Below are 13,129 nucleotides of genomic sequence, written 5' to 3'. Positions count from 1 at the left end.
GTAGAGACGAGGTTTCACCATGTTGGTCAGGACAGTCTCAAACTCCTGACCTCAGATGATCCACCCGCCTCAGCCTCCCAAAGTGCTGGGATTATAGGTGTGAGCCACCTCGCCCAGCCAGGAAGTTTTTCTTTAATGTCAAATGTGTTGTGAATTTATAATGTGGTTAAATTGCCCTAGAGGCCAGCTGTGAGCCAAAGTATCAGGAGCTAAGAGAATGACAGTAGTTTAATAAACATTTAATGCAGATTGCTGAAGGCATGGAATTTTAGGACAAAAAGGGAGCCAGAATGAAACTTTACACAAGAAAAACTTTACTAAGAAGTTAGTAAAGAAGCAGAGCTTCAGTTGGAATAATCAAATTGGAATATGTTAGAACTCAAATTTTGTCACCTGTGCTCAGTGGGCCCAAAACACAGAATAAAAGACATACACCATTGTAATTTATAATATGAATATATGATAAATTATAAATCCATGTTATTATATGTTTAAGAGAAAGAAGTAATAAATAACTGCTTTCTAATTTGCATACAATTTGTCCAAACAATGAATTATAGTCAAATATAGTTGTTTAAAAATCTCCATAAAAGTAGGGGTTACAAAATGTTGAATGAGTGAAAACCATTTGTTTGAATCTGGGATTTGAGCATGTCTGAATTTCTTGGAATTAACAGTGTTTCAAATCAAGAGCTAGCCTAGCACACAGTAGCAAGTTAAAAAAAAAACCCGGCCGGGCGCGGTGGCTCACGCCTGTAATCCCAGCACTTTGGGAGGCCGAGGCGGGTGGATCACGAGGTCAAGAGATCGAGACCATCCTGGTCAACATGGTGAAACCCCGTCTCTACTAAAAATACAAAAAATTAGCTGGGCATGGTGGTGCGTGCTTGTAATCCCAGCTACTCAGGAGGCTGAGGCAGGAGAATTGCCTGAACCCAGGAGGCAGAGGTTGCGGTGAGCCGAGATTGCGCCATTGCACTCCAGCCTGGGTAACAAGAGCGAAACTCTGTCTTAAATAAAAAAAAATAAAAAAATAAGAAAAAATCCCACATTGAATCAATGCATAAAATCAGTGTTTACTTAGGGACTGCCTGTTTGATGCATAGCACACAGTTTGCATGTTGAAGCCAAACTGGAAACACATTATTTTTACAAAGTGGAAATAACTTTTGAGAGTCCATACAAATATCCCATACTAATGAAAAACCCTATTACTAGTACAAAAATCCATTACTAATGGGATTTCCCAGGAAGACTACCCTGGTTTTTAATGTTTCTTTTTGTGCTTGAAATGGGCAGTTTCAAATCTTCATATTTAAAATGCCAACATCTATAGAAATAAATTCTTTCTTTACTAAACCAATGTTGAGATAGGGTACTTTGTTACTGTTTTGATTCTGAAGTAGTTTCTTATGAGTTTTGATTGAATTTGAATTCAGATTAAAATGAGACTTTATTCATAATGTTCTGTAGTATTAATACTTGGAAGAATCTTCAGAAATATTACAGATTCAGAAAATTATCCAGAATGCAGAAATTGACCTGGGGAAAAATGGCAGTTGTTTAGTGTTTAAAAAGCTTAGACACATATTCATTTAGAACAGAAAATTACATTTAAATTGTGAAAATGTAGATGTAACAAATTTGTAAGCACAGAGTCCCATGGTCAGCATCTAAAGGGAATAAAGAGGAGAATAAAAGAAGAGCTAGATCTGAAATAGAAGAACATATTCATTTACTATTTGTGACAAATACCCCAAAGCCTCAGTTTTGTTTGTGGATTCGTTTGTCCACAGACTATGCAAAGCTTTTCCAGAATTAAGTAATTTTTAAGTAACCATAACCCATTGAATTTGCTGAGGTCTGCATTCAGCATATTCTCTGCACATTCCAAAGTTGACTTTCTAAATAAAAAAGTCTTATTTCCAGCCACATAGACCTTTGTGAGCATTTCCTAAATATATCATTCTATTCTGTCACTCCTAAGCCTCTCTACCTATTGTTCTGTCTGGAATTATTTCCTCCTCCTCTGGAAAACAACTCCTTATCCTTTAAGAACAAACTAAGGTATAATTGCTTCTGTGAAGTCTTTTTCGCTCCTCTAGGAAACCTTAGTTGCTTCCTCTAAATTGTTCTCATAACTTGGATTACAGCACATGTAATGCTGAACTGTAATTGTGTTTTTATCCGGATATTCCCAGGAGGCTGAGTCTTCTGGAAGGCAGGGACAATATGTTAGTCTACTTTGAATCTTCAGCATCTAGCACAGTGCTAGATGGATGGTGCTTCATAAGCATTTACTGAGTTCATCAGAAGGCATGTACCGTGCTGTGTACATATGTGCACCAGAACATGCAATAACTGGTTTTCTGTTCCTGCATTAGTTTGCTAAGGATAATGGCCTCCAACTTCAACCATGTCCCTGCAAATGACATGATCTCATTCTTTCTTATGGCTGTATAGTAGAATGCCTATTTTAAAACAGGGAGATTTCCTTTTTTCCCCTTATATCCCAGAATTCTCACCCCAACCTTAAAAACGAACATTCCACAATGTCTAAATATAGTGAATGTCATCTGTTAATACTTGAAGCTATTTACAACACATAAGCATCACAGCAACAGGCCTAACATCATGAACATGTAGACTTAATTCATATAATTCACTGAGCCCATATAGGCTGGAACTCTAATGTAATGCCAATGGTACAGGCTGAGCATCCTTAATCCAAAATCCAAAATGCTTCAAAATCTGAAACCTTTTGAGTGCTGACACGATGCCACAAAATTCTACACCTCACCTCATGTAATGAGTCGCAGTCAAAACTTTGTTTCAGCCACAAAATTATTTAAAATATTGTATAAAATTACCTGCAGGCTATGTATATAGGAATACATGAAACATAAGTCAATTTCATGCTTGGACTTGGATCCCATCCCCAAGATATCACATTATGTATATATGCAAATTTCCAAAATCCAAAATCTGAAACATTTCTGGTCCTGAACATTTTGAAAAAGACATACTCAACCTGTACCACAAAACACTGTGAAAAGAAAACTTCAGCTAGGAATGCTTTGTTCTGTTCTTAATTCTTGTGGTACTGTTTACATCACGCTAAAGTGCTTGGTAAGTCTTATCTTGTAAACAGCTACAGGCAATTGTGGAACTCCTACTAGATTATGTCATTTATTTTTGCATCCCTACTTACCGCCTCCCAGAAAATATGTAATCAATGAATGCCTGTTCACAAATTAGTCTCTGTTGGTTGGCCAAGTGTCCTTATCTATATTTCAGTTAACCATCTTGACATTTTTATAGATCTAGGTTTCTAAAGGTTGTTAATATTCAACCTTTAGGAAGAAGTCAAGCGGGAGGGGGAAAAATGTATATTTAAAAAAAAAAAAAGGAAGAAATCAGAGGAGTTATCTGATGGGTTGACCAAGAATGCCCCAGGATAGCATGTTCTTGATAAAGGTTGTGTAAGTCTTATGGTTATTTATGACCACTCTGAATATCTCACAAATTCTTCATTCACCCTAATCTTTTCTATTTCTCTCTCTCTCTCTCTTTTTTTTTTTTGAGATGGAGTCTCACTCTGTCACCCAGGCTGGAATGCAATGGCGCGATCTCTGCTCACTGCAACCTCTGCCTCCCCGGTTCAAGCGATTCTCCTGTCTCTGCCTCCCGAGTAGCTGGGACTACAGGCGTGTGCTGCCACTCCCGGCTGATTTTTGTATTTTTAGTAGAGATTGGGTTTCACCATATTGGCCAGACTGATCTTGAACTCCTGACCACCTCGGCCTCCCAAAGTGCTGGGATTACAGGCGTGAGTCACCTTGCCTGGCTACCTTTTCTATTTCTCTAAAGTGGCAACACAAGATAAAGTCATATTTTGCCCTTAGGTTTATATAAAACATGTTAATAGTGCAAACAATATTATAGCTTATGGTATAAATGTCAATTATATGAATAGATTTATGGGCACTAGAGATGAGGGCGCTAAAGCTGCACTGTAGATGATGTAATAAGGGTGTGGTTTCCCCCAGATGATGGCAAATGGAGAAGGCACTCTGAATCTGAAATTAACCCTCATTCTCCAAAGAGCTAGAGCTCCCATGACCTAGCATTCACTGGCACTGCTTGCATTTGCAAGAAGGCATTTGGTGCTTTGTTGCTTCTCTTTATCAACACCAACATTTACTCAGCACCTTTCTCAAATGTAACTAAACAAATGAGAAAAGAATTTTCCTGCCTATATCTCGCAGCACTCCCACCCAGGTAAAACTCAAGGGTGGAAAACAAATTCACTCATCACAGAGAGCTGGGAATTAGGCCATGTTGTAAGATTACTACTTGTCCAGGAGGACAAGATGAATAGCTAGGAAAAGCTCCCTATTACTTAAGCTCTGACCCAGCAGAGTTAACATCCCGAATGAACCTAAATTTCAGATATGCAGTCACCGGCACAGGTAGAGCTCATTCTCATACTATCTCACACTCTGTCTTTCTCGCTCTCTCATTTGCTTGCTAAAGTGGCCCCGAACTGTTTAATTTGTTGGTAACGATCTGCCTGGCTTTGTTTCTTTAAGCACTCAGTTGCTCACAGCTGTCTTGCCCTTCATCCCTGACTTGCTCATTTGTTTAGCACTTTTGTTTCTCTAAGTTTGGGATGAAAAACAAAACACTCCTTTTAATCTTGCTATACTTAGCAGGGTGCGGTGGCTCATGCCTATAATCCCAACACTTTGGGAGGCTGAGGCGGGCAGATCACTTGAGGTCAGGAGTTCAAGACTAGCCTAGACAATATGGCGGAATCCCGTCTCTACAGAAAATACAAAAAATTATCCAGGCATGGCAGCACACGCCTGTAATCCCTGCTACTTGGGAGGCTGAGGCAGGAGAATCGCTTGAACCCAGGAGGTGGAGGTGGCAGTGAGCCAAGATGGCGCCACTGCACCCCAGCCTGGGCAACAGAGCAAGGCTGTCTCGAAACAATAATAATAAAAAAATAAATAATAACTTGCTATACCCCTAGAAATTGAGTCTTGATTCTGAACCTCCAGGTCCAAAGCTGGGTTCCAGTTATTGACCAGCAGACCTTCTTCACCGTCTGCACCCAGATTTCCTTGTTTGCTCCAGCTGCCTGCGGGGTGTCTGTCTTTCTTGCTGTATCTCCCTAGCTGGTGTAACCTGCCTTGTCAGCTTATTCTGCCAACCTCCATCTCCTGTTTCCACAGTCACTCACTGCCAGGCTTCAGCCCAGCACTGCCTGAACCGCCTTTCTCTATCTGCAGAAAGGCATCTGGGTCCTCTGTGTTCCTGCTTTAACTTCCTCACCTCTGCCTCTACCTAGCTGGGCATGGATATTACAGCCATTCACTCATTTAAACATAGTAATTATTAGAACATTCTGGTCTGGCACTGGGACATAGTTTTATTTCTCCACTGACCAAGAATCTGAACTGTCATCTTGATGATACTGGATACTCAATAAAATTAGGGAATGAATTAGCTAAGAAAGCTTTGACTAGCATGCTTTCACCAGTAGAATGAGATTACCTGCTTGTTGGCTTTCAGCACTGCCCTCAATGTGGCGATCTGCTCCCGTTTGGTGCTCAGCAGGGACTTGAGCTTGAGGATCTCTTCCATTAAGGCTTCCTTGTCTTTATCAATCATGGGGGCTAGCTCCCGAGCTGCTGCTCTTTGGCGAGACAGTTGCAAGGACCGGTCCACAGCTTTCTGCAGATGCTTGATTTGGTCCCGGATTATGGCATTAAGGTTGTAGATATTCATTGGCTCTTTGCGGATGTCACTTGTATCCAATACTGGAGATGATGGTGGGGCAGTAATAACAGGAGAGATTGTGGGGGTCTTAGTTGGGCTTGGTTCTTTGCTGGCCTCTGTGTTTTCTTTTGCAACTGGTTCAGATGAGGTCCTTGTTTCTACTGGGGATGACACTCCCCGCCTGGCTAATCGTGGGGACAAAAGTCCTCTGGGATCATCAGGCCCTTTCAGGCTGCCACTGCGGGTGACTCTGCTCTGCCTATAGTAATCCAGCATGACCCTGTTGGGAGTTTCATTATTACACAGACACACGTGGTGGTAAAGCTGAGCTAACTCCTCACTGAATGTCACTAACTCATCCTGGGCCGTATTAAGGGTATTGTGATTTTCGTTGGCTATGCTGGTCATCTTTTGCAACTCCTTCTCCATGTGGGCCATCTTCTCCCCACTCTCCTTGGTGGTCTTCTCAAGGTTTGTCACCTGCTCATCATACATCTGAATTTTACTCTCATATTTGGCCTTCTCGTCAGTGTAGTTTTCTACAGATTTATTATATTTCTCCTTTAAGGCCTTAATTTCTGCTTTCAGATCAATCACCTCAGTTACTGCCACCCTGTATTTGCATTCAAGAATCTCTAAGCCATTGATGTCCACCTCATAATCATGAGCCTCCTCCCCTGAGTCCCGGCCCTTCTCCCCGTCCAGCTCAGCCTTGAGCTCCTTGCTGCTTTGCAGGCCCCTCATGGCATTGACGTGCTCTGTGAGCCGGTGCACCCGCTCATGCTGCTCCGTCAGTGCCCCCTTGGTGTGTTCCAGCTGTGTCTGTGACTCCTGTAGGTTGGCCAAAAGAATGGCCTTTTCCCGCTCTACCTGCAATGGCAAAAGAGAATCTCTGAATGACTTCAATGCAATGCCAATGATGAGCTTAATCCATTCACAGTTGGGCATGTATACACTTAAAGTCACGGCATCAGAGCCAACATTCCCATTATTTCAAATTAAACTGGAGTATTTTTTATTTCAGCGGTCTGGAAAATCAATCTAAAAGTACATCATTCTAAAAAAACTATACTGCAAGTAGTTACCCATCAATCTTGCTTGTATCATACACATATGCTCATGAAACTTAAATGTTATTAGAACAATCTTATTTTCATTTTTAACACCTTGCAGAAAACAACATGACTTTAAGAGATAAGCATAGTACTTGGTGTTATTTTTATTTTGATAGCCTTAGAGTACATCTGCTTTTCAAATCGTACGTGAGTGTCTCAGGGTGCTATGAATCAATCATCCTTTCCTTCCCAGAGCTCAACTCCAAATCAGGTTTAAAACCCAAGGCTTTAACTTACTAAATAATGCCGAGTACTTTAACCACCCCCTTAAAAATAAGTATTTAGTCCCCAAATTAAACATGCACTACACTTGATAGTTTTTATCTTTTTTTAAGACAGGGTCTCACTCTGTCACCCACACAGGAGTGGAGTGCAGTGGCACAGTCATGGCTTACTGTAGCCTCTGCCTCCCAGGCCCAAGTGATCCTTCCACCTTAGTGTCCTGAGTAGCTGGGACCACAGGCACGTGTCAGGTGTGGACCTGGCTAATTTTGTGTGTGTGTAGAGACAGGGTCTTGCTATGTCATCCATGCTGGTCTTGAACTCCTAGGCTCATGCTATCCCCCTGCCTCAGCCTCCCAAAGCACTGGGATTACAGGCATGAGCCACCGTGCCCAGCTTTAATAGTTTTTAATATAAAAGTCAGAGAATACATACAGAATTTTAGGGCTAAAAGAACAATTTATAAATCAATTCAATTCCTTCAGTCCAAAATAGAAGTTGAAATATTAGTAATTAATTTAAATAATGTGATACATTTATATAGATGGTATTACTGTGTGATGAAAAACTCTCAGGTGTCCAAAAATACTGTCTCATTAAACATAGGTATATATGAAATTGCAGTGTACATAAAATCACCACATAACATCACTACATATATGAAATCACTACATATATAAAATTGCAGTGTAAATTTTTTTTGCGGGGGAACAGAGTCTTGCTCTGTCACCAGGCTGGAGTGCAGTGGCACGATCTCGGCTCACCACAACCTCCGTCTTCCGGGTTCAAGCGATTCCCCTGCCTCAGCCTCCGGAGTAGCTGGGACTATAGGTGCGCGCCACCTCGCCTGGCTGATTTTTTTGTATTTTAGTAGGGACGGCGTTTCACCATGGCCAGGATGGTTTCGATCTCCTGACCTAGTGATTCACCTACCTTGGCCTCCAAAAGTGCTGGGATTACAGGCGTGAGCCACCACGCCTGGCCCATATCTTTAGATCTAAAGGAAGGTATCAATTCAAACTTTCAAACTTTCTGGATCGTACATTAAATCCCTCTGAAGTCTTCTAAATCCCTAGATGGCCAGTAAAATTATTATAATTATAATATAATAAATATCAATCATTAAGTATGGTTAATATTTTAAAACCAGCTTATTACTTTAGGATATACATGTATATATGTAAATGAATAATACAGTAGAGTAGTATTTTTATAATCCTTTGTGGAACCTGATGCCCCTCATTTAACTACCATGGTAGTCCTCTCTTGGCAAGGTTCTGGTATGCACAGGTTTCAGTTACTAAGCTTTAGTTAAAACACCAGCTACTCCCCAAACCATGGTTCAAATTTCAGTGACCAAATATATTGATTGTGAGCAATGCATAATGCACAATCTTCGCTGCTAGCTCTTCAGTCTATAAAATCACTACATAACATCATGACCAGTGGCCAATGATACCACTTCATTCAAAGTCGGCCAGTGATTGGTTACTACATATCTGGTACTCAGTTCACTCACAGACAGCTAAAGATGTAGCTCCCTTGTTTTGTCTCCTAGTGATAAATCCATGTGATGTTTTACAAAAATGATTAAAACAAGAAAGAAAGTGCAGTAAAGAAACAAAGAGTGACAATGTTGGAAGTGAAATTTGAAAAACAAAAACAAAACAAAACAAAACAACAAAAAACATAAATGGAGCCAGGTGCAGTGGGTTGTGCCCATAGTCCTAGCTACTCCAGAGGCCGAGGCAGGAGGATCACTTGGGCCCAGGAGCTGAGGCAACACAGTGAAACCCTGCCTCTAAAAAAAAAAATCCCCAAAAATGGCCGAGGCGGACAGATCATGGGGTCAGGAGTTTGAGACCAGCCTGGCCAATATGGTGAAACCCTATCTCTACTAAAAATACAAAAACTAGCTGGGCATGGTGGCTTGCTCCTGTAGTCCCAGCTACTCAAGGCTGAGGCAGAAGAATTGCTTGAACCCGGGGGGTGGAGGTTGCAGTGAGCCGAGATCGTGCAACTGCACTCTAGCCTAGTTGGCAGAGCGAGACTCCGTCTCAAAGAAAAAAAAAATGCAAATTTGCATTGGAAAGTGTAAACATTATTTGATTAGTACACATGATTACAGATAATGTTGCTTCCAAAAGACCCTTCAAAAGGAAAAGCCTCTGGATCAAATAGCTATTGGATCAAAACAAAATGTACTGAATGTGTCTGAAGCTTGTTTTAGCAGCAGAAGTGTTATGATAAATAAGGCAATGCCTTTAGAATAGTCTTCAATTTGGACTCTGCCAGTTCACATTTAATATAAACATTTTCCTAACCCTAAAAAGGTCTTCATGATAGCATCTCCTGAAAACATCGAATAGAACACTGTCTCTTGCATGTGTGTATCCTCCCCATATAACAGGGGTCCCGAACCGCCGGGCCGCTGACCAGTACCGCTGACAGCAGGAGGTGAGTGGCAGGCGAGCAAACATGACCGCCTCAGCTCTGCCCCCTGCTGGATGAGTGGCAGCCTTAGATTCTCACAGGAGTGCGAATCCTATTGTGAACTGCACACTCCAGGGATCTAGGTTGCATGCCCCTTATGAGAATCTAATGTCCCCCGACCACCCACACCCCATCTGTGGAAAAACTGTCTCTTTCATGAATGGGTCACTGGTGCCAAAAAGGTTGGGGACTGCTGCTATACAGTACTACTTCCATACTTAATACATTTCTGCTGAAATCAATTGAATAGGGAATTGTATCCAAATTACATATATATTACACACATACATAAATGTATATTAATACTATATACATATAAATATATCATATATATTTCTCCCAGATAATTAAGTTTGACCTGACAAAAAAAATTACTAAAATACAGGTAATTTTGTAAAACTCCAACAGTATATTTTCACTCAGGTATTGAGGCTTAGCATACCTTAAACTGTATTTGGATTTCAAAGAGCAGATGCTTAGACTGTTTCAGATTTAGTGTTTTGAATGAATAAAATGCGAAGCACTTTAAAGCTTAAAATTACTATACATTTTAAGTATTACTATTTTAATTTCCATTTGTAAAGAATTTATCCAGCAGAGAGTTGAGGAGTTTATTATAATCTTCTGTAGTGACTGAGAATAGTTAAGAAACGGCACTTCTGAAACTAGGGATTTTATTTTTTCACAGCAGAGCTGGTTGTCTTGCCAGAAAACCTGACTGCAGTATTTGTAAATTGTTTAGTCTAGTGTAAGTATACAACATATGTTAACTACTATTATTGTTGTTACTATATCCCATAGAAATTATTTTTAACTTCAGTGAGTGTTTACCTTTTATTTTTTATTTTTGAGATGGAGTCTCACTCTGCCGCCCAGTCTAGAGTGTAGTGGTGTGATCTCAGTTCACTGCAACCTCCGTCTCCTGGGTTCAAACAATTCTCCTGCCTCAGCCTCCCAAGTAGCTGGGATTACAGGCACACATCACCAGGCCCAGGTAATTTTTGTATTTTTAGTAGAGATGGTGTTTCACCATGTTGGCCAGGCTGGTCTCGAACTCCTGATTTCAGGTGATCTGCCTGACTTGGTCTCCCAAAGTGCTGGGATTACAGGCGTGATCCACCACACCCAGCCTTAAAGACTTTTCATAAATAGAGATGGAGTCTCCCTATGTTGCTCAGGCTGATCTTGAATTTCTGGCCTCATGCAATCCTGCCAACTTGGCCTTCCCAAGTGCTGGGATTATAGGTGAGAGCCACCCTCCCCAGTCAAGTCTTTTTACTCTCAGTCTGACATTTGAATGATCATGTGATTCTTGCAACAGTATACATAGCATCAATATGTACAAACAGAACTCATAAATAATTTTTCTCTGTTTGAAGAGAAGCAACTCTGATAATGCATGTCTGTGCCCCATCAAAAGAGAATTCTATGAAAAAAGATCAAGATAGAACATACAAACTCTATATAAGGGAATTTATCAGTTGTTTAAAAAAAAAGTATACATTTTAGAGTATGTGGTGAAAAGAAAATTCTCTCATACACACTAATACACAAAAGTCAGTCAGCTGGATGAAGACTCAAAAGATGGAGGCCCCTCTCAACTCTTATACGAGATCAGTATTACTCTGATACCAAAACGAGAGAAACAGCACTTTGGAAGGCCAAGGAAGAGGGGAATCACTTGAGGTCAGGAGTTTGAGACCAGCCTGGTCAACATGGTGAAAATCCCATCTCTACTAAAAATACAAAAATTAGCCAGATGTGGTGGTGGGCACTTGTAATCCCAGCCACTTGGGAGGTTGAGGTAGAATTGCTTGAACTTGGGAGGCAGAGGTTACAGTGAGCTGAGATCACATCACTGCACTCCAGCCTGGGCAACAGAGCAAGAATCTGTCTCAAAAAAGAAAAAAACCTAAAAAACACCCCCCTACCCCAGAGAAACATATTATAAGAAAAGAAAACTAAAGACCAAGATCACTTATGAATACAAACACAAAAGCCTCAACAAAACACTGGCAAGCTGAATCCAGCAACATAACCAAAGGCAATTTATCATAGGAACACAATGTTGATTTAACATCCAAGAGTCAATAAATATAATATACCAAACTAACAGAATGCTTGATGAAAACCATATGATCATCCCAATACATTAAGGAATCCACTAAAAAACAACTATTAGGAATAACAAACAACTATAGCAAGGTTGCAGGATACAAGATCAATATATGAACATCAATAGTATTTCTATATATTAGAAATGAACAATCAAAAATAAAATTAATAAAACTATTGCTTTTATAGTGCTATCAAAAAACATTTAGAAATAAATTTAAGAAAAGAAGTGCAACATGTATACAGACGCCCCTCAACTTGTGATGGGGTTGCATCTCAATAAACTCACTGTCAGTTGAAAATATCAAAAGTATGGCCAGGTGGAACAGGTGGCTCCCAGCACTTTGGGAGGCCGAGGCAGTGGATCATCTGAGGTCAGGAGTTCAAGACCATCCTGGCCGATGTGGGAAAACCCTGTCTCTACTAAAAATATTTTAAAAATAAAAAAATAGCTGGGTGTGGTGGTACACGCCTATAGTCCCAGCTACTTGGGAGGCTGAGGCATGGGAATCACCTGAACCTGGGAGACAGAGGTTGCAGGGAGCCGGGATTGCACCCACCACTACACTCTAGCCTTGGCAACAGAGTGAGACTCCCTTTCAAAAAAAAGAAAATATCATAAGTCTAAAATGCGTTTAATACACATAACCCACCAAACATTATAGCTTAGTCTAGCCTACCTTAAAAGTGTCCAGAACAATTATGTTAGCCTACAGTTGGCAAAATCATCTAACTCAAAGCCTTTTTTTTTTTTTGGAGACAGGTTCTTACTCTATTTCCCAGGCTGGAGTGCAGTGGCACAATTTCAGCTCACTGCAACCTCCACCTCCCGGGTTCAAGCGATTCTCCTGCCTCAGCCTCCCGAGTAGCTGGTATTACAGGCATACACCACCACGCCCAGCTAATTTTTATATTTTTAGTAGAGATGGGGGTTTCACCTTGTTGGTCAGGCTGGTCTCAAACTCCCGACCTCAGATCTTGGCCTCCCAAAGTGCTGGGATTATAGGTGTGAGGCACCATGCCCGGTCCCTCTCAAAGCCTATTTTATAACAAAAGGTTGAATATCTCACGTTATTTATTCAATACTGTACTGAAAATGAAAAATAGAATAGTTGTATAGGTACTCATGTAATTTATTCAATACCGTACTGAAAATAAAAACAGAACAGTTGTATATGTACTCGAAGCATGGTTTCTACTAAGTGTGCACTGCTTTCGTTGCATTGTTAAATTGAAAAGTTTAGTCGAACCGTCATGAGTTAAGGACAATCTGTACTCTGAAAATTATAAAGCATGTTGAAAGAAATTAAAGAACGCCTAAATGAAGGGATAAACAGTCTCTGTTTTTGGGTCAAAAATGGAATTTTTTTTTTTTTTTTTTTTTTTTTTTTTTTTTG

The 13,129-nt window shown here is 40.5% G+C and overlaps 1 protein-coding gene across 6 annotated transcripts in view; it reads right to left on the bottom strand.

Moving 5' to 3' along the window:
• The window catches only part of BICD1 (BICD cargo adaptor 1), a 283,414-nt gene that overhangs the window by 49,939 nt on the left and 220,346 nt on the right, over positions 1–13,129 (bottom strand). For all 6 annotated transcript variants that reach the window (XR_004259913.1, XR_004259912.1, XM_032248276.1 and 3 more), the window contains exon 5: positions 5,563–6,657. Coding sequence is in view for 4 of the 6 variants with exons in the window: in XM_032248276.1 (XP_032104167.1) it covers positions 5,563–6,657 (1,095 nt within the window). In the remaining 2 variants the exon portion in view is untranslated. The remainder of the gene's footprint in view (positions 1–5,562; positions 6,658–13,129) is intronic.

Source organism: Sapajus apella, unplaced genomic scaffold (assembly GCF_009761245.1).
Source record: "Sapajus apella isolate SASKATOON/1434 unplaced genomic scaffold, GSC_monkey_1.0 scaffold66, whole genome shotgun sequence".
Lineage (NCBI taxonomy): Eukaryota > Metazoa > Chordata > Mammalia > Primates > Cebidae > Sapajus > Sapajus apella.
The sequence above is the reverse complement of the archived record's forward strand: the minus strand, read 5'-3'. Positions and strand labels throughout refer to the sequence as shown.